At 41.5% G+C, this 21,033-nt stretch overlaps 3 protein-coding genes across 3 annotated transcripts; all 3 read left to right on the top strand.

Moving 5' to 3' along the window:
* Window positions 1-120: 120 nt before the first annotated feature.
* LOC125892823 (protein S100-A11-like) lies at window positions 121-7,987 on the top strand. Its single transcript, XM_049583091.1, has 4 exons — window positions 121-2,670; window positions 2,784-2,853; window positions 3,012-3,181; window positions 7,381-7,987. Exons 3-4 carry the CDS (start codon window positions 3,053-3,055, stop codon window positions 7,513-7,515), a joined length of 264 nt encoding a protein of 87 aa, XP_049439048.1. The 5' UTR covers window positions 121-2,670; window positions 2,784-2,853; window positions 3,012-3,052; the 3' UTR covers window positions 7,516-7,987.
* Window positions 7,988-8,449: 462 nt separating this feature from the next.
* Window positions 8,450-15,749, top strand: si:ch211-105c13.3 (uncharacterized protein LOC325758 homolog). The gene is made up of 3 exons (XM_049583319.1): window positions 8,450-8,609; window positions 15,059-15,180; window positions 15,277-15,749. The coding sequence occupies exons 2-3, from the start codon at window positions 15,061-15,063 to the stop codon at window positions 15,430-15,432; spliced, it is 276 nt and encodes a 91-aa protein (XP_049439276.1). The 5' UTR covers window positions 8,450-8,609; window positions 15,059-15,060; the 3' UTR covers window positions 15,433-15,749.
* A 3,199-nt stretch (window positions 15,750-18,948) lies between these two features.
* On the top strand, window positions 18,949-20,763 carry s100t (S100 calcium binding protein T). Its single transcript, XM_049583318.1, has 3 exons — window positions 18,949-19,094; window positions 20,022-20,184; window positions 20,280-20,763. The coding sequence occupies exons 2-3, from the start codon at window positions 20,023-20,025 to the stop codon at window positions 20,442-20,444; spliced, it is 327 nt and encodes a 108-aa protein (XP_049439275.1). The 5' UTR covers window positions 18,949-19,094; window position 20,022; the 3' UTR covers window positions 20,445-20,763.
* The last annotated feature ends 270 nt before the right edge of the window (window positions 20,764-21,033 follow it).

Genomic DNA, 21,033 nt, shown 5'->3' with positions numbered 1-21,033 from the left:
TTTACTCCATCTTTAAAATGTTTGTCGTTGATTTTACCAGACCATGATTTCAGGTCTTCATCTGAATTCCATCCTGTTTGATTTAGACGTCCTGATGATTTTTGCGAGGTCAGAAAGGAAGGTGAGCTCTTTGGTTTTACTGATTATTAATAATAAGTTAATGGTTGTTTGAACAGTTCTCCCCACGGTTTCTGTTGAAAGTCAGTGGAATCTGTAAAAAGATGGAATTTGCTGACAGATCAATACAACACAAGTGATGTATTACTTTGTGTGCCATTGCAGACGAATCGGCTCCTTTCTCCTTGGGTTGCCTTTGCCAGACTGGTGTTAACTTCTCGTCTGGGATACTTTTCCCGCTGTTCTTCACTTTTATATTACCTGTATCTGGATGGGTGGAGCAACACCTTGGCTGGTGGTAGCAGAGGAAAAGAAAGAAAGAAAAGAGGGTGAGATGAATTATGATGATTTCACATTCTTCAGTCACTGAGTGTTTGTTTAAACCAGAAACTGGAGTACTGCCTTGGTTAAATGTTGATCATTTTTACACAAATACTGTCAATCAGTACGGTTGCATAACTACACCGATCAGCCACAACATTAACCCGTTCCGATCCCCCGTCCGTTCCAATGGACATAACTTTTCTAAGATGTCTAGAGATCTAAGATTACTGTCATCTGACTCCACCCAAATGCACAGGCTTATCTGATGTCTATGAGCCAATCACAGTGTTCCACATCTAAAATGGACTGTAGTAGAGCCACGTCCCCTTCTTTAACAAGCATGGCTGACTGAGGCAAAGAGGAGGCGCAAGGATACATTTCAGTCTATCATATTGTTAAACTACATAATTTGTGGTTAAACTGTGTTTAAAGTAACATGAGATGAAATATTACTTAAAAATGTCAAAATGCTTTTACTCAACATCTTACTGATTAAGCCTCCAGAATATTAATCTCAGGAGATTTTCAACATCCTGTTTTCTGGAGGTACTTTGAGAAACTGAGTATATTTTGAGTTATGATGACAAATACAACACAAATATATACGTAATTTTTTTTTTGATCCTAATATTCATGTGGATGCCACTTGCCATGCACCAAACACCACTGCAGACCAAATACACCCCCTCATGGCAACAGCTCCTAATGGCAGTGGCCCTCCCAGCAAAACAGTGCACTATGCCACACTGCTAAAACTGCTCAGGAATGGCCTGAGAAAGTGACAAAGAGCAAAGGACATTGACCTGGCCTTCACATTCCTCAGATCCCAGTCTGATTGAGTATCTGTGGGACATGCCGGTACCCAAGAGCCAAAGCCATTGATAGTAGGGCCTCCTTGGATCAGCCTTGGCTCTGAGCTGTTTAGGCAGAGGGAGTTGCTTCCATCAGGGAGTGCTTTTGCCATTAGGGGGTGTACTTGGTCTGCAATGGTGTTTGGGTAGGTTGTACATGTCAAGTGGTATTCACATGAAAACAAAGATGTAACAAGATGATAACCTGTTTTAATGTTGTGGCTGATCCTATGTGAGAAAGATAAATAACTGGTTCTCTGCATGTGAGAAGTATTGATACTTAGCCCCTCACAACAAAGCAAAGTGTCGTTCCTCCTGATAATATTGTGAAACTGTTCCACTATTGCTTCAGCAGGAACGTCATATACAAACAGAAACACACAATTTATACTGCTGCCTCTGTGGAAAAGCAACGTCTCAAGCAGCTTCACATTCCCTAACGCACACTCTTCTGTAATGAATAACTACCTAATAAAGCCTGTGAAACGAGACACTATAAATCAACCCTGTATATGTGTATGACTTTAAGGACCGCTTGAGCTTTTCCCACATGTGTTTTTTTATTTATTTGCATGAAACATTTAAAGCATGCATCTACTTTAAAGGCTGGATGAGTGGGTGCAGCAGGCAATCAACCAATTCAAGAAGTATGGAATATGTTCTGAAATATAGATCAACAAATCCTTAGACACAAAAACATTAATCATAAGAAAAGTAGCAGCAGCGCCCCGCAGAAAACCCTGATGTTTTTATACCACTGTATGTGATTTCTCCGCTCTGTAAGCCATTTATTTTGTCTTAGTAGCTGCTCTCTGCTTCCTCAACGATGGCCGGGGGAATGGAGGAAAAAAGAAGTGAAGACTGCTGTTTCAGGTGTATGGGGATATAGGTGTGTGTGTATCTGTGTGTGTGTGTGTCATGCAGCTGAGACAAGAAAACTAGGCGCGGGGATATTTGGATGATAAAGTTATTGTGCTTGTCAGCACTAACTGCCTCCCTAATACGCCAATTGTGCACATCCTGTCAGAGCTTCCGCTTAAATGATACGACTTTTCCGAGGTGAAACCCAAGTGTCTCGTTCTCAAAAGTTTTTGCAACACCGACTGTGTAATTATATCTGATTTACTGCTCTCTTTTCGCTCTCTGCAGCTTTTTGCACGCTCACACACAGCAAAGGAAAAATGTGAAACTATTGTCTGTGCATTGGCATGAACTGAGCAAAACATTAAACTATTTGTAATGTGTTTAAACCATCCTAACTCCGATTGTTAGTCTGCGGTTTCCTGAATGAGGTGATTCATCCAGCAACCCATATCCTGCCAGGGAGCAGTTACACGCTGAGATTGCATCTGAAAATGCAAGCATGTCATGGAAAAAGGTCAGCGGAGTTTGGGAAACATGGTTTACATTTTTACTGATTCCAATACATAGTCAAACACAACCTGTAAATGTATAGAGAGAAATAAGTGAATGATTCATCTCTTTTACCAGGACATGCTGGCTACAAAAAGACCAGGAAGACTTGTGTCCTCACAGTTTAACCACACACACACCTGACTTGGTGAGTCTCTCTGATTTGTGTCGTCAGATTAAATTCTAGTTACAAGTGCCGTTGTTTTTCTTCTAACTTAATCTGAATTATATCTTAATTGTATTTTGGAAATGTATTATCATTGTGATCGACAGCAGTTCTCCTTTTTTTTTTTATCTCTCTTGAAGTATTGGCCTGAAGACCCTCCCTGTCCATCTCTTGATCTGTAATGGAGTCTGCTATTGGTGTGCTGGTGGCCCAGTTCAAGGCGCATGCTGGTAGCGATGGTTCCTCTGACACACTGAGCAGAGATGAATTCCACAGACTGGTCAAATCAGAGCTCCCCAGCTTTGTCAAGGTGAGGACTGTAGGTCTAACAAACACCATTACTGCTGTGGTGTACCACTGTTGTGTAGTTGTATATGTTTGCTTGTTGGTGTAATACATTTCAGTGTGTGGAGGGTTGTCACTTTAGTAGCTATTGCATACATGGGTGGATTATGAGGCAATGGGCTCCTGGGCACAGACATGCAAGGCCATGACAGCTTTCCTACACAGGAGCAAGACACAGACTGTGGTGTTTTTTTTTTTTCTAATTTTTTGCATTTTTACTTCTCTTTGTAGTCATGCTTCTTGTTTTTTTAGTTTTGGTTCTCTTTGTGGTAATTTTTTCGTCTCCTTATGGTTGTTTTGTGTCTCTTTGTAGTCAGATTGTGTCTTATTGGGGTCATTCAGTGTCTTGTTTTGGCTGTTTATGTCTCTTTGTGGACATTGTTTGTCTCTTAATGTTTTTTTGTCAGCTTTGGAGTTATTGCAGTTACTATTGCATCTTCTTTTGTTTCTCCTCCCAGTCAGTGCATGTTCATTTGAGTGACATTTTTAGGGCTGCAACTAATGATTATTTTTTAATTTAATTAATTTGTTGATTATTTTCTCGATTAGTTGATGAGTTGTTTAGTATATAAAACATCAGAAAAAAATCAATATGCCCAAATTGATGTTCTAAAATGGCAACTCAAAGATGTCCAGTTTACTGTCATACAGGAGTAAAGAATCCGGAAAATATTCACATTTAATAAGCTAGAATCTGAGATTTTGACCTCTTTTTTCTTAAACAAAATTACTCAAACTGATGAAGGTTGATAAAATTAGTTGCTGATTAATTTAATAACTGATCAATTAATCATTGCTGCACTAGACATTTTGCAGGTAAAGGCCAGGGGAGCCCCTGAAACTTCATTAATTTTTGTTTGTCTGTTATTTGGTCCACAATGTTTCTCAAATATTCTGGTTCATGCTGCAGGAATGTTACCTGTTACTCCAGCTGAGGTCTGTTTTTCTTTCTTTCTTTCTTTTTTAATATTAAAGAGTAATATGAGATATGTTTTATAATTTGCTTTTTGTCAACTAATTCCATGAAAAGACCGAAACAATGAACTCATCATAGTGTTTAGCACGCATCCAAAGCCTGATACAGCTCATTCCTCTGTGCTATAGAACTCCATGATTGTCCAAAAACACATCAGCCAGCCACACTTTGCAGATTGTGACATGGTCCTTCATTACCATTAACATCTGACACTGTCCTGCTGCAATAGATGTACACTAGTGCACTAAATGTGCATTAATACGTGCCTGAAAAAAGTCCCCAACAAATGCACTATTTACCCCTTTTAAGGTCAAATTTGATAGAAGCTATAGTGTCGAGTTAGTTTTGGGGAAAAGCCTGTTTGGCCTGTTTTAAGGTTAAAAGTATGTATTTAAGCCTGAAGATCTTTGTCTTTACAACTCATTGGTTAGTGGCTCAGGGTCACAGAAAGCCTGGGACATTGGTGAGGTATTTAGAAACAAGACAACGCCTTGTTTGTCTTTTCATAACAGGCAACAATTCTCTAGATGATCCAAGGAACAACACTCCACATAAATTCCTAGAATTATGATTTCACAGTTAAGACCAGATCCTGGTGAGTTATTCAAAAAGCATTTTAGCCCTTGAGAGAGCTCTTAAGTTGAAAAGCTGTCCGGAGTAGGGTGGTGGACTTTTCGGAAGGTTTTAGAGTTTCTTAAGCAGAAGTAAAAATGACAGACAGACAAAGAGGTGGGGAAATATTCTCCAAATGCTGAGTGACAATAGATTAAGTGCCAAAATTACCAGCGTGGTAAATAAACATTAGCAAATTAATATAACAACTATTAACATGGTGATAAGTGACTGCACAGGTACTGCAGCCCTGTGTTTTGTCACATTTTGTCAGCTACTTGTAAAGAGTGGCTTACAATTAATTCAACAGAGATGTTTATTAGATTTAATAGTTTTCATTATTACACCATCTCTAAAAAAGAGACTGAATATGATTAGACCTATTGATTTCACTGACAATTCTGTATTTACTATTACAAAGAGTGTTTGGATTTTTTTTTGGTCAACCAATCATATGCACTAGTCAATGTTGAGATTTTAGGCTATTTTGCCTCTACATGTCCTCTTTCAGACTATTGGAAAGACAGTATTTAGAATACACATTTGGGTGTTTATGTTAGTTCAGATTTCTGTTCTGGAAATTAATGCAAAAAGTGAACGTTATTAGATAATGCCTCATTTGCATATACAATTTCAGAAAACTTGTAATACAAAAAATAATTGTCTTAATATAAATAATTCACCAGAAGAAGTTTCGTGGTCATATCTATTCGGTGTTTTATTTATTTTTATTTTTTATATTTATCTATTTTTTGCCCTAGTTTCTTTCTTTCTTTTCTTTGTGTCTTAATATGTATGGAATTTTACAAGACATATCTTTAAAGGTTGTTTTTCTCAAGTTGAGTTTTTTCTCATACCCAAAAATCTCAACTTCTGTAGCATGTGTATACTCCAGACTCTCCAACTGTATTCCTGTCTTTATTGTGGAGGTTTTTAAAGAGGGGTTTGTTCACATTTCATTCATAGCAGACACATTTTGGGAATCCAAACTGACTGTTTTTGGTTCTGAAAGTCCAGACATAAAGCAGCTATACATGGACAATCCACATATTGTGTGAATTTCAACAACCTGAGCACAGGAGCAAAATGTATAATGAGTGCTTTTACATTTGTTGTTGGGATATTTTAGCAACAGCAAAACAAAATATAAAACAGTATTTTCTGATTTATGGAGTGATAAAAAGAGATATCCAAAGGTCCCTCCTCAAAAACCTTTGAGTCTAATATGTCTACAAACATAAAGCAAAAATTTGAACCTGGCTTTATCCAGTGTTCAGATTATTGTTCTGAAAATAAAAGCAAAATAGTGCATATTTAATTAGATGATGCATAATTTGCATATTTAAACATACAATTTCAGATCACTCCTAAGCTCAGACTCCTTATCAGGATTTTTTTTAGTAATTTCTTTGTTTAATTAAACCCACATTTAACCAGGTAAAGTCTTGTTTTATAAGGGGGACCTGGCCAACACAGCAGCACATAGAAGATATACATTAACAAAATATTAAAATACCTGCATACAATGACAAGTACCAACTTATTCATTTATCCTTTTACCAGTACTTACATGAGCTTTAAAATCAGGCAAAGAGACCAGTTCTCTCTGTGTCTGAAATCTTTTTGAAGGCTGTTAAAAGTGAGGAGAGCAGAACACATAAAACCTTTCTCTACCAGCTCAGTCTGTGCACTTACCCCGTATGGCTTTATAAATGTACAAATACCAGTGACTGAGCCTATGAAAGGTCAAAGAAGGCCAACCAGCCCTGGAGTAAAGCGTACAGAGATGAGTGAGGGCTTTACAGTTTGTAACAAGGCTAAGTTAGGAGCTCTCTGAGAGCCCGAGAATGTTTGTGGATACAGCCTCAGGCAAAAAACAAAGCTTCCTCATAAGGCCAGATTCATATTGAAATCATCTGGATGCCACATTGGCTCTTTTTTCTGTGCCCATATAATTAACTGTTAGTCATACTTGTGTGCAAACGGCCACTTCTGGTCTTTTACGTGGGCGGTTTTTAATGAACGTGGTCTCACTGTACTTGTGAGTCAAATGTGTGCTTGAATATCTCAGTATTTGACTCTCTCCTGTGATCTAGAGCAGTTAAATCTCATGTTAGGACAGGATATAACTTCACATTTTATGTTTCACCGTGTTCCACAAAAACAATGAGTGTGTCATAAAGGAAGAGTCGCCACCCCTCAGAGACTTGCCTCACGGTTTTTGTTTTGTCATGTTTAACCAGAGCACAATGGCAGAAAGTAGTAGTTCCTGAAGCCTGACAAAAAATCCTGGGCTGCCTTTTCCAAGTGTGGAAAATTCCATGTGTTTCTCCTCTCATGAACAGTAGGAATAACCACACTGGCCACTAGATGGAGACAAAGCCACAGCTCCTTGTGCCAAACCACCTCTGCTGACGTTGCATTAATTTTTCAACTGGCGTACGTGCCAGTGGTGTCAGCTTGCCTCTGCCTCACTGCCCCACACAAGCCACCAGTAACATCCCAGTTGCTCCACACTGACTCTCACTGTTGTTTTTTTTAAGTATTTAACGCAGTGTCGTTCTGTTTTCCTGCAGAATGCTGCCGACCCCACTGCCATTGACCAGCTCATGAGCTCATTGGACAATAACAATGATGGAGAGCTCAACTTCCTGGAGTTCTGGCAGCTGATTGGGCATCTCGCAAGCAAGCATGGGGGGTTCAGCCAATAGGGAGCCCTCAGATACTCTGTTACAGTTTCACGTCTGTCACTGGCTTGTCTGTGTGCCATGTAGTTTGAGAAAATGGGAAAACAGCCAAATGGAAAACACCCTAAAGTCTGTTTCAAGTGCACAACGCTGTTTTTGCCAGTCTCTCTGTATTTCTTCTCACCCTGTCCTCTCACCTGCAGCTGCCAAACTGGCACAGACTCTGTCAGAGAATACTATTGAACAGCAATATTAGAACCAGTCCTTGCTGTTTCCCAGAACACACACACACTCGCAGCTGCTTGTGCTTACAGGTCTTCAAGGGAGTTGCAGAATGGGAATGCATTGTGTGAAAACAGAGAGAGTGTGTGTAAGCATTATGTATTCTTGGCTTGTGTAATACTTGGGAAAAGCATCTTGTGATGTCTGTCATCTTCCTCCCGGGCACAAACAGAAGCTGCAGTATTGGCAAAGCAGGATTTTAATGTGAAAAGCTACAAATAAATGTAAATAAAATATAACAACGTGTGTGTTTCTTGCTGCTCAGGCCTTCATCTGGCAGTTTGTCCAAAAGTTTCCTTTCTACTGAACACTATCTTTCCATTCTTTGCTCAAGTGAGTTAAGTTTCAGGGTGTGGCTTGAGTACATCTGTCTGTTGGGAAAGCTTTGAACACACGCGCACTTTGAGACATGAGCGCGCGCTTGTTCTTACATGTTGAGAGAAAGTGTGCCAGCAAAAAAAAAAAAAAAAAAAAAAAATGTAAATGAGTGTGCAAGTATAAAACTAGACATATTAAAAAACCCTTAAAAATATTTATTCCACCACATTAGAAAGTCTGTTTTCTTAAACAACGGAAATGTTTGTTAGAAAATGTTGGTTTAAAAAAAAAAAAGCTGCTGTGCTGCTCAAGCTGCGCCTCTTTCCACATTCCTTCTCTCTCAGGCACACGCCCTATGACAAAGAAAAAAACAGTTGGCTGGAGTCAGAAGTTAAATCACGGAAAAGATATGTGTTGCTGCTTAATCTAGCGCAGGACTGAAGAGGAGGATCTGTGAGAGAGAAGAAGGAGCGCAGCAGCTGAAACAGTTTCTCGCCTTTTGTTTTCCTGTCATATCGGTGAGTCTGCTTCATCCTGATTACTTGTTATGTCTCCTCTTTGGTTATTTTGTTGTTTTCTTGGCAAAACTATCACTTTATCTCCACTGTGCCATGAATTTTGCATAATTAGCGAGCGTCTCTATTGTCATTATCAGGCTTGGTGGCCACAGAGATCAGGTTCTCCTTTTTGGTAATCTAACCCCAATCCCTTTACACTTACAGAGAAACCGGAGTCTCGCCTCACGCTTACTTATTTATTTGCTGTGTGTCAGTCCTGCCTCTGGCCGCTCTACAAATTGTCAGGATTAGTTAGGGCTAAATGTAAATGTGGGACGCGGGCAAGCCCCTGACATCTCCGTTACGCACGGCGCTGACTACTTTTGGCATATGCGCCGAGGCCGTTTTCGCCCCGTTAAACAGTCATACTGCGATCGTTGTACCGACGGTCAGATTTGGCTCTTATCAGTCTGAATTATTAACGTTATGATAAGACTCCGGTAGCTAGAGTCGAATGGCTCCGAGCTGACGCGCAGGAGAAATAGCGACCTGGGCGATGACAGGTAACATGCCCACGGAGGAAGTGAGTCAGTCACACCTAGCGCAAACAACACGAGCAGGGTGGAGTCGATCACCGGGGTTTATTAATGCTCATGAGCTCATGAAAGATCACATGGCAGCGCGGGATAATGACCTGTGTGGTCCGTGGTCAGTCTGATCTGAGCTAAGGGCCCCACTGGATATGAGAGATACAGTAAGACTTTGTGGCGGCCTGCTGCAGGCAGCAGGGTGATAAGGTGACTGCTTGGGTTGGGTGGCCCTACCTGACTTACCTGGGAACTGGTTTGTACATGTCAAGCCTTGAAGCAGTTGGTCTGAAATGGTGGGGCGGGTTCCCCTGGGGGGGAGAGCCACTGCAGGTGGGGCGTGGATGACCAGGGGACAAATATGGAGTCACATAATGATGATGCCATCATGCTCACTTTTATAATCACTAACATTCAACATGGATCCTTTTTTATTAGTTGGTTCCCCAGTTAATGGCAATGATTGACTACAAAATTCGGGGTGGGTGGGCATGAACTTTTTCACCTTCTGAAGGAGGCATTACAGAAAAAGGTTGAGAACCACTGCTAAAGACAGCTGCAACCCAGATCTGCACGTCCATCATGCCTTATTTGATTAATATGGGAGGTACTGTGTACACACACACACACACACACACACACACACACACACACACTATGATACTTATGTGTTAACTGAGAGCTTAATTTTCATCTCCAGTATCATCAGGGCCCAATTTAAACACATATTACACAGTACAATGCGACTAAAAAGACATTTTTATTTATTCTTTGTTGAACCAAGTAACTCCTTTTGTGGTTAGTAACCTCTTCTGCAAAGGAGACTATCTCAGACTGAAGCATAAAAAGTTGAAGGAAAAACACGACAAAAGTAGGGAAACAGAAAAAAGAAATAACAATTCTAAAAAGATACAGAGGCAACAAAGGCATAGGCATAGATTTTTGGGGGAGGCAGGGGACACGTTCCCTTCAATATTGAGAAATGTGCATATCGAGATGGTGGCAGTGTGCAATGGTTGCAATTCGCCTTAAAACAGAAGGAGGAAGCAACTGTGCTCAATCGAGGCAGAAGTACCACAACATGTCCACCATAATTTGATGTAGAAAAGGAACAAACTGGTGCATAAAAATGCCCGGACCAGAATGCAAGAAGTGTTTGGCGCTCAAAATGCCTTAGGGGAGAATCCCCAGACCCTTTGCTTAACATGTGACTCCCCAAATGTTCTTTTTATTTTTATTTATGTAAAACTTATTTAACCAGGATACGCCTAAGAGATTTTAAAAAATCCCCTCTATGAGAGTGTCCTTGTAGAAAAACAACATGTGGGCCAAAAAAATAAAAAAATGTAGGCCCTTGAACAAAGGCTTCATTTTATAGTCTTGAATTCGGCTCAAGATTTCCCTAATTTGATATTTCATAAATTTTTTACCCTATTCATTCATTCATTCATTCATTCAACCTTTATTTTATTCTCGAGGAATCACTGAGGGCTTGCATTTATTTTTAATTATGTCGAGAGTACAGTTAAGACAGGAATGATACACACACAGCCCAGTTGTATTCAAGGGGGGGTAGTTTGTAATCATGATTTTGAATTGACCTATAGCTACAGCTGTGTTAGGTTTTAATGTGTGATGTAAAATGTTCCAAGTGTGTGCAGCACAACAACAAAAAGCAGTTTCCCCAAATCTAGTGTTTGCACACAGGGCGGGACTTCAAATATTAGCCAGTCACTTAAAAGAGTCAAACAGTGACCACAGGACTAATTTATACTCCTACATGGGGTGCCCAGTAGCTCACCCAATCTACAAAGGCTATATCCCTGCTGCAGCATGTGTGCCATCCCCTTTCTCTAAAGCTGTCCTATCTAATAAAGGCAAAATGCCCCCCAAAAAATAATGTTAAAAAGGCTCTACATGAAACTTCAAACATTTAATTAAACAAATTCAAAACCGGCTTGTGCAGAAGTTTACAATCTGTGGATCATACTCCCTAAGGGGTGGCATGATACGTCTGAGTAAGAAACAGGATGGGGAAGTAGATTTATGTTTTTATAGATCCTCTAATCCTCACTATTTTCATTTCCGAATAAGTGGACAGTTGTGCAACCTTAGGCCTTTAAATATATGTAATAAAGGGAACAAAATTACTCTTTCACTAACCGTCTTATAATCCGTAGACATATGCAACTGGAGACGACTGGTCACAAGAAGACAAATGTTTAAGGCCCAAAAGTTTGTGAATCACTGATCTAGCATGCGTAGTGCAAAGTTCCCGTAAAATGCCACAAAAAGGACCCAGTAACACAAATAAAACAACACACTGGGCCTCACACGAGCATTCATTACGCTTGAGTCATGATAATCTCCAGGCTCTGAATCAGAATGGAGTACATGTGCAGAGGAGGCTGTAGGAGCGCTTCGTTTGTAGTCAGCACACACACACACACACACACACACCGAGTCAGGCCACCACTTGCTCTTATCACACAGACCTCACTACATGTTCCTCTCTGCCCATTTGTAATTCTGTGGCCCTGACGTCTCCAGTTCTGACCGAAGCCGTCTTGGTTTCATGTTCATCTCATTACACCCGGGAGAGACGCTAATGGATGGTGGCCTGTCAGGCATTTTGATGTATGGGCTGTACAGATACAAACACATACATTGAAACTGGTCTGCCTGCTCGCTGTGCTGCTGCTGCTGCTGCTGCTGCTGCTGCCGCCGCTGCTCGTCTTGTAGATGGTGTTAGGAAGGTGTTGGGACAATTATAGTAACCCATTAAATAATGATGAACAGCATGCTGATGACAGATGCTCACTTGTGTGTCCACTTCTGTGTGCGTGTGTGTGCATGTGCTGGCATGGTAGGGAGACATGAAACAGAATCCAGGGTTTGAGTGCCTGCTCTCACTCACCCAGTAATTAGGTTAATGCAACAGAAGTCCTAATTGGTGTTGTCCTTCTTTAGATGTGCATGTGTGTGTGTGTGTGTGTGTGTGTGTGTGTGTGTGTGTGTTGCTATCTGTTTGTCTGTCTATTCGTACGTCTTAGCCTTTGCATAGTGTGAGCATTGAGGTGTGACATTTGTGTCAGATGGGAGATTCACCAACATCTACAGTTACTCCAACAACATCCCCACAGGCACCCGTCATCATCACCCATCCCGCGGCCACCGCTGCCTCCTGGTAGTTTCCGATACACAGTGGAAACCCCACAGCAAGGCCTGCACCACACTGCTGCGATACTTATCAACTCTGCTCATGTAACTGCTGCATTTATTCAGGCCTTTAATTTTCTGTGAGCTGTGGAAATGTTGTTTGTTGAGACAACAGGAAGCGAAAAGGGAGCAGAAACCCAAAGACAGACCTGTGCTGGCTGGAGTATGTCTGGATAGCTGCACAGTTACCGGCCTTAACACTGTCTGTAGTCATCATGGTGTTCAGTTATGTGAGTTCCATATGACAATGAAAACAGCATCAAGTCATTTTTACAGTCTGTTTTTCAGTTATTTAACACAAAATCAGCTGCTGTCTTAATGCCATAGTACATACCAGTTATATAAAGTATATACTAGGTAATGATATTTTCACGGTATCCATACAAAATTAGAAAAAAAAGCTATCATTCAGATGTGGTTGGGGGAAGGTGACAGAGTGAGAACGGGTAGAACCCGAAATCATTTAAGAGAAGCTGGATTATTTACACGATGTTATCATGTGTATACTATTAACATGGCATCAATATTTCATTTTTAAATATCAAAGTTAGCATCAATATCAGTATATCGCGTCATCGTCATAATGTAGGAGTTTCTATACAAGAAATAAACATATTTGTAACAACAGGAAGTGATGCAACACATGCGATGATGGATGGCAGTCAAACTGTAGTTGTGTGTCCGACTTCCATACTACATACTAGTTGATTACAATATACAAACAAGTATAAAAATTTACAGACAGCTAGTATACAGAAAATCAACATACGCTGTAATTGCAGCTGTTAGCATGAGCAGCCTCTCTGTTTCCTGTGTGCACTGCATTGTGGAGGAATAGCACAGACCCACATTAACAACACTTTATTAGTTGTTAGATTGCATTTAATTCTGTCACTTCTCCACCTCACAAGGAGAATGCAGAACATTTTAAAGGAGCATATCTATGATTTAGAGTCTGAGCTGGGATTGTCTGCACATGGCTCTCACCATGGAGGTGGTGGAGGCACTGATAGCAGCTAGCGGTGCTTTGGGGCGGCAGCTGGAACAGCTACCACAGTGAAGAACCAGAAAGCTCAGATTGCAACACACACAGAGGGAGCGTGACTTCATTCTCCACTCATTACTCCATTAGATCTTTACATAGTTTGCTCACATATTAATGCTCTGAGTGTCGCATACTGAACTTTTAATTTGTGTTCTTGTCCTTTATGTTCTTCCTGCAACTTTTTATATACATATATAGCTGTGAGTAGCTCCTCTGTTTCATTTATGCATTGCATTGTGGAATGACAGACCTTCTTCACGGAAGACATTTTGACTTGTTATAGTGGGAAAAGCACAAGTGGTTGCTAATAACATTACTAACAGTGTCTCAGGAAGTCATGACAGTCTGGCAGTGAGCCAGCAAGCATTACACTGAAACTGAAGCAGCAAAATGGAACTCAGCCATGATTATTTTTATTATGTACACTCATGCTTTTACTACTGTGACATGTCACATGTCTTCTGTGAAAACGCCTACAGCAGTGTTCATCAACACTCAAAAACGAGTGAATAAGATTAGCATGTGGTATGGATTTGGGATGCAGCCATTGTTTTGTTACATATTTAACATCCAATTAAAGCATAATGTGTTTCCATCTTGATTTCTTCCTTCCTGCGAGGTAAAATAAGCAGTGAGTGGAATGAAACCTTAAAACCGCTTGTCTCAAATGTTCAGCCGAGGATTTAGCCTCACCCTGAGATCCTGTCAACAACAGCGGCATTAGATGTTTCAGGCCAGCTTAATCTATCGGTGCCGTGTGATGTTTTTCAGTTCATACTTGAGCGCAGTATGCAGTGTATTCCCGCAGTGTGAGGGGAGGTTCGCTGCAGCAGACGGACAGCAGGCAGTAATCTGAACCTGCGGCCTCCCGCTGGCTTCTGGGGATCAGATGTCCACCGTCAGAGATCACAGCTCCCATTGTGTTTACCTCAGAGACTCCCCTCCTCTTCAACCTTCCATCACTCCCGCCCTCCATCTCTCGCTCTGTTTACCTCGGAGAGCTTCCAGGCCCTGCCCCCCAACCCGCTCCCTCTTCCTCCTCTTCCTCTATGCTGACATCACTTGTGTGTCTCACCTTTCTCACATGTTCAAGGGACATATCCGAACACATCCAGTTCGAATACAATTTCAAGGCGTGCTCCGTCTCACATCAAAGAACAGCACAAGTTATTTTTGGCTTACATGGCGACTCAGACCCGTTTGCTTTGCAGATCACTATCATAATATTTGCAAAACGATGTGGTTTTAACTGAACTCACCACATTTTATTTTAATAACTTTACATCACACATGCAAAAATGAAGTGATGCGTTGTGGAATAACTTGAATTTCATACATTACAATACATAATATGATGGCACAGAGTTAATAATGAACCCCTAATCTTGATCAGTCAGCTGTTCACAAGGTTACGGCGTACTTTCTTCTGCACCGATGCGCTCAATAACTGGAGTAAGCCTTTCAAGACCCAATGTAAATATAGCCTCATATTGATAAAAATTCATTGGAACTGTACCCAATGGCGTGACGCCTGAATTTCTAAGATATGGCCATATCTCTCCTTGCCACTTCCAACACTCAGTTTTCCATTTTTTGTTCTTCTCTGTCTCCCTCTGCAGATATGGAGTCAGCCATTAAGACAGTGGTGACCACATTTCTTAGTTCAGCCAGGGGGAAGGAGAACCTAGACGGGGGTGGCTTCCAGAAACTGGTAAAGAAACAGCTTGGCGGCCTCATGCAGGTAAGGAACTGTGTAACTTTTAGCTATTTGCTGTTTATGAATGATCCATCAGTATATTAGAATGTGACCATATTCTGTCTCTCCTTTTGTGTTCAGGATGCAAACTGCTCCTCTGCCGTTAAGGAGATGCAGCAGGGGCTGGATGCCAACAAAGATGGAAAGGTCAGCTTCCAGGAATACCTCACTCTGATTGGCTACCTGGCCAACGCCCTCAGTCAGAGCAAGACTGGAGCTACTCAAGATGCATCATAGATTAACAACCCCTAATCCCACCCTTTTTTTTTTTCTTTTTTTTTTTGCTTTGCTTTTTTTTTAATCTTTTCTCATTTCCAAATGCTCTAACCATCATGTATACATACAGTTCATAATTTCCATCATTTTTTAGTTAATCAGCCAGTTCTATAACGCTCTAAATGTATGTCCAGATCAACCTTCCTTTCACTTACATGGTATTGATCTCCACTGTCAAGGACACATTGAAGGACTCTAAGCTGGGAGTGTCTTTTTTTATACCAATTATACAAAAGATACTTACTGTATTTTCAAAATAAAAGCTTTATATAATAAAACCATGTTGTGTGTTGTTTATAATTGATGTTTGACCTTTCTTAGAGCTCCAATTTGTAGGATTTATTAGGCTATACTGGCAGAATTGGAATATAATAAATACCATCACTGGCCACTTTATTAGGTACACCTTGCTAGCACTTGGTTGGACCCATTTTGCTTTCAGAGCTGCCTTAATTCTTTGTGGCATAGATTCAACAAGGTGCTGGAAACATGGTCCATATTGACATGATAGCATCACGCAGTAGCTGCAGATTTGTCAGCTGCACATCCATGATGTGAATCTCCCATTCCACTACATCCCAAAGGTGCTCTACTGGATTGAGATCTGGTGAGGCCATTGGAGTACAGTGAACTCATCGTCATGTGCAAGCAACCATGGCCATTCTCCTCTGACCTCTGGCATCAGCAAGGCATTTTCTCCCAGAGAACTGCCACTCACTTGATATTTTCTCTTTTTGGGACCATCCTCTGTAAACCCTAGAGATGGTTGGTTTGAACTTCAGCAGGTCATCTTGACCATGTCTACATGCCTAAATGCACTGAGTTGCTGCCATGTGATTAGCTGATTAGCTACTGGTATTTGTGTTACTGAGCAGTTGAACAGGTGTACCTAATAAAGCGGCAGGTAAGTGTATCTTTTCTTCAGTGTATAATCACTTGAAAATAAAAAGCAGTGTATTTTCATTACCTCAGAAGCCTTGTCCATAGAGTCTGCCATGTTTCTACAGCCTCAACATTGTGCAGTGTCTGTAGTTAGCATCCCCCTGTGACGTATAGTGTCGCAAAAACATTGACTTTTAATGTGAAGCTGCTTTTTTCAGCGTTTTACTGGTTTAAATCACTGGGTACATTTGTTATGGAGAGGAAGAGACCTCTGCGGATAATTCAGCTTCCAATAAAACCCTTTGAGCGTCTGGATCTTAAATTATCAGGAAAAAGGGAGAGCACACATTAGTAGGTCCTGGGCTAGAGGCAGTATTGGAGAAACACTGATTTGTAACGTGAAACAGCTTTTTTCAGTGTTTTTACTCGTTTAAATCAACTGGTCTGTTTGTTTTGGAGAAAGAGAAAAACTCTACTTTGAAACCCAACACAATACTGCATGTCTACAGATGTTTCCCTGATATGGTTTGACATTGTCCCACAGGCATCACTGCAATGATACCTGCTCCTTCCACAGCTACCAGCAACACTTGCTAAATATAGCCGTGACATCTCTGACTACTCAAACTCAGCAGCCTTTAGATGCATCAACTATTGCAACCAGATCCTGGCATACAGTATACGCTTCCTATTGTGCATCGTCCTCCACTCTGCAACACTATACATACACACATATGGTGCATGCAAGCGTGCACACACCCTGTGCTACCCCCACTCACTGACACAATATACCGCAGCGACAGCACACAAACAGGGCCTCAGATTAAACATACATTTTCATGACATCTTGCAGTGCTTGTTCATGTTGCTTGCTTTGACAAGTGTGATCTTTTCTATCATTCATACGTGTGTGTGTCATTTATTTTTTGCTCCCTGTTTACTATTCATGCACTTTGGCTTTCAGTGCAATCCACTGCTTTCTCGTGATGTGTTTTGGAGCTTAAATCGTGAATGTGTTTGTGAAAGTGTGCATGCGTGTGTGTGTCCTCGCATTAGCATGTTTGCCTTTGTGTGTGTTTTTGCAAAGTCTTTGTATGGGGATTTCTCTGTGTGGCTGCCAGGTGTGATGGCTCCATTCATCACTGCTACACTAATCCTTCGGATACTGTATCAGGCATGACCCCCCAAACCCCCCACCCCCACCCCCCTCACCTCCAACCCTCCTCCGGTAAACATCCTACCTCTGCACATACCCCAACACTCCTCGCTGCTTCAAACCAGACACACTGAGGAGCTATCACATTATTCATCTTCACCCTGCTACTATGGGCTGTTTATTTAAGCACTCCCTCTAAGCCCGTCCTTTGTTTTGCCATGAAGTACAAAATGGTTGCACAACATGGTAGAAGGATAAACCAGTGTGACAATAGCAAGAGCTGTAACATAGTCAGTGATATCTCTGACTGCACGGCAACTCATTGTTCTCAGTAAATGGTCTGGTGTTGAGCTCATCTAAGTATGACTGTTGCTAATTTCATGTCTGTCAAATTTACATCTGGCATCTGAACGTCTAGGGCTGCACAATGCCATGTCAACTTGCATGACAAACACATTGCAAAAGACTGTGACATCGCACTCAGGGAGAATCAGTAAATGCACTAATTTGTAATCATTCTTTTTTTCAAAATGTTTTTGTGTATTAATCTATTTATTGGTGTTTTTTGTGTTCAGGTGAATGTTGAATTTGTTCAGTGAAAGAATATTGGAAATAACAATTTCCTTTCATTTTTATCTGCAGCAGAAAACTGAGTACAATCTAATATCTGTTTATTTATTGCAGCCCTATTGACTTCCATTCAGACTGACATCTGAGAACAGCAAGCCCGGCGACATTTGCGGTGCGCCTTGCGGTCATATTATGGTTACTTCAATTTACCTAATGCTGTAATTTCAGCCCCATTTCAATCAGGTGAAACAGGTGAATGAAGTGAAGACAGTTGCTGAATGCAGATTACAAGTGTACAGATTAACAGATAATGTGTGATGACAGAGGTGTGACAGACAGTCTTTAAAGCTTAGACTCTACAGGGAGATTTTGTAATTGAGGGGTGTCTGCCCTGAGCAGCAGGAAGGCAAATCCCCCCCAGATAGTGGCGATGGTGGTGGCCGATGATCCTGTTGAGACTGAAGCTGATGAAATTGATGAATCTGCAAAGATAAGGTGGCTACGAGGAGGTGAAGGGTGCACAAAGCAGAATAAGAATAATATGATAGGCTAACAATGAAGGTTGATCCACTCATATCTCAGCTGACAGCTCCAGATGATGACTGCAAGAAATTATGAGTGAGCGTGCCTGCGAGGAGTGAACTGTAAAAGGTATGAGGAATAAATTATACTCCTGCAGGCAAAAACTAGTCATCCTGACTGAACTCTTGCAGGAGAGCTTCATTAGTGTTGTTTGTGGGTATGTTATCTGTGACAGAGGGGGGCGGTTGGATCTCCGTGTGTTCAGAGGATAGCAGGTGTCTGATGCGTAAACAGAGAAGGAGGAGAGGGGACGAGGGGGTGGGAAGGTGGAGAGGAGCAACAGGTGGAAGGAGGGAGAGGGGAGGAAGGGATAAGTGGGATGGGTGGAGTGAGGGGTGTATTTAAGACGTTGTCCTCCTCGTTCTCCTCATCAGTCGCTCTCGCCTCCTCTTTTTGCACCTGACCAGCAGGCCGACACTCGTCATCCACTCAGGTAAGAATGAATGTAGAGGACAGAAGATTTTTATTTGTAGACGTAGATATTTAAGGGTGCAACTAATGTTTGATGCTGTCTGTAGGTGGGTTTTGTGCATATCAGCTGCAAAGGCAGAAAGACCTTTCTGTTTATTCACTAATAACTTGTGGAAACTTAATTTATCTTGACTTGAGCTTGCCAAAAATGTCTTCCTGATGAGACTTCATGCCCCTGATTCATGAGAAGCAGAAACACGGTGGAAATGACGAGGAGAAACTGATGTAAGATGTGACTGACAGTTAGGAAAAGTCTTCACAGTTCAGAGGTGATGTAGGTTCAAGAAAAGCAAAGACTTACACCTGTCTCCGTTTTTTTCTGCCATCCGGTGGAGCTAAAGTAAAAGCCGGATCGGGTTGCCTCTGTGTGTCCTGGTTACATCTCCTCCACTGGTTTGGCTGTTTCACCAGCTTAGAGTTTCACTCTTATCAGCTGGCTCACATGTCCAGCTGCTGACTGCGTCCCGGCTCCCAGAGGTCCTCTCGCCAAGGCAAAGCAACAAACAGATTGAGGATCAGTTTAATCTGTAGCAAAATCTTATCAAGGGCAACTGGCAGAGAGGAAACACTCCTCATGAGGAAACAGTCAGAGCAAAGTTAACTCCAGGGGCTGCACAGGGTTTCTGACCTCTCTGGCACCTCATAGAAGATCAGTTCGTAGCTATCTCACTGATAGTATTGTAGTATGTGATGTTCTATGTTTATTTCTCCATGCATCTGTCTGCCTGGCAGGGAGTCTAAAAAAGAGAGTGTATGTGCAAGAGAGCACAACTGAGAGAGACATTAACGTGTATTGATTCGCTTGTCCTCCATGCTCCAGGGAGTACTGACACGGACTACCCTTGCTCTCACCTCCTCCCACTCTTCCTCTTATTCTATCCTTCTCCAGAATGTCTTTGCCCAACTCAGAGAATGCCTCCACCCTGGAGAACGCCATGCAGCTCATGATACAGACCTTCCATAAGTACTCTGGAAACGAGGGGGACAAATATACACTGAGCAAGGCTGAGCTCAAAGAGATGCTTACCACAGAGCTCGGCAACTACCTGGGGGTAAGGAGATCCTTAAGGATACAAGACGCACAGCTGCACGAATATAAAATAGATCCAGCCTACATTTCTGTATTTTCTATCCCCCCCACATGCAGAACGCCCAGGATAAGGAGGCAGTGGATAAGGTCATGGGAGACCTGGATTCCAACAACGACGGGGAGGTAGATTTCACCGAGTTCATTATACTGGTCGGAGCTCTCACTGTGGCCTGCAACGACTTCTTCCTGGAGTACAACGACAAGCCAGAGAAGAAGAAGTGAACATGCCCTGCTGCGCAAAGACCTCCACTCTGCGCACGTTCCAGGGAGGAAAGAGTTCAGACAGGAGAGAGGGACATCCTGTCATGGACATCACTAATACACACACACACACACACACACACACACAAGTCTGATAGTCACATGAACGATAAATGTGTTTGTGTATTTGTCTGCAATGTCCAATCAATATATTAACTGTATTTATCGCAATGGGAAAATCTGGAGAGTTTAAGTCAGTTTCAGCACCTGTCATTGTTGAAAGATGTTTCTTTTTTTTCCTTAAATGTATTTTGTAGCACATGCAAGCAAAGGAATTTCTCCCTGGAAAGAATAAATGTGACCTTTACTCAAATGCTACAGTGTTGGTTGTACTTTATTACAGCAGAGAAGAAGAGTAGGAACACATGACGGTCACCAGGTGGCAGCAAATGGCCCTCGATCAAAACCAACAGAGGATTATTGCATTACTTTATATTTGCCTTGCACAGGCAGGAACAGCCTTTAATCGAGCATGTGGATGGGTGTAGATTTGAAATAGATTACTAACAAAGATAAATCAGTAAAAATATACAGTGTAAGAACTTTGATA

The sequence above is a fragment of the Epinephelus fuscoguttatus genome, linkage group LG8 (genome assembly GCF_011397635.1).
Source record: "Epinephelus fuscoguttatus linkage group LG8, E.fuscoguttatus.final_Chr_v1".
Classification (NCBI taxonomy): Eukaryota; Metazoa; Chordata; class Actinopteri; order Perciformes; family Serranidae; genus Epinephelus; species Epinephelus fuscoguttatus.
Note: the sequence above shows the minus strand (reverse complement) of the source record. Positions and strands in the feature narration are given on the sequence as shown.

What these genes read in the sequence shown, in the direction of transcription:
- LOC125892823 (XM_049583091.1), top strand. Translation starts at nt 3,053, where the DNA reads ATGGAGTCTGCTATTGGTGTGCTGGTGGCCCAGTTCAAGGCGCATGCT. An exon ending in AGCTCCCCAGCTTTGTCAAG is followed by an intron (nt 3,182 to 7,380) that starts GTGAGGACTGTA and finishes GTTTTCCTGCAG; the next exon opens with AATGCTGCCGACCCCACTGC.
- si:ch211-105c13.3 (XM_049583319.1), top strand. Translation starts at nt 15,061, where the DNA reads ATGGAGTCAGCCATTAAGACAGTGGTGACCACATTTCTTAGTTCAGCC. An exon ending in AGCTTGGCGGCCTCATGCAG is followed by an intron (nt 15,181 to 15,276) that starts GTAAGGAACTGT and finishes TTTTGTGTTCAG; the next exon opens with GATGCAAACTGCTCCTCTGC.
- s100t (XM_049583318.1), top strand. Translation starts at nt 20,023, where the DNA reads ATGTCTTTGCCCAACTCAGAGAATGCCTCCACCCTGGAGAACGCCATG. An exon ending in AGCTCGGCAACTACCTGGGG is followed by an intron (nt 20,185 to 20,279) that starts GTAAGGAGATCC and finishes CCCCACATGCAG; the next exon opens with AACGCCCAGGATAAGGAGGC.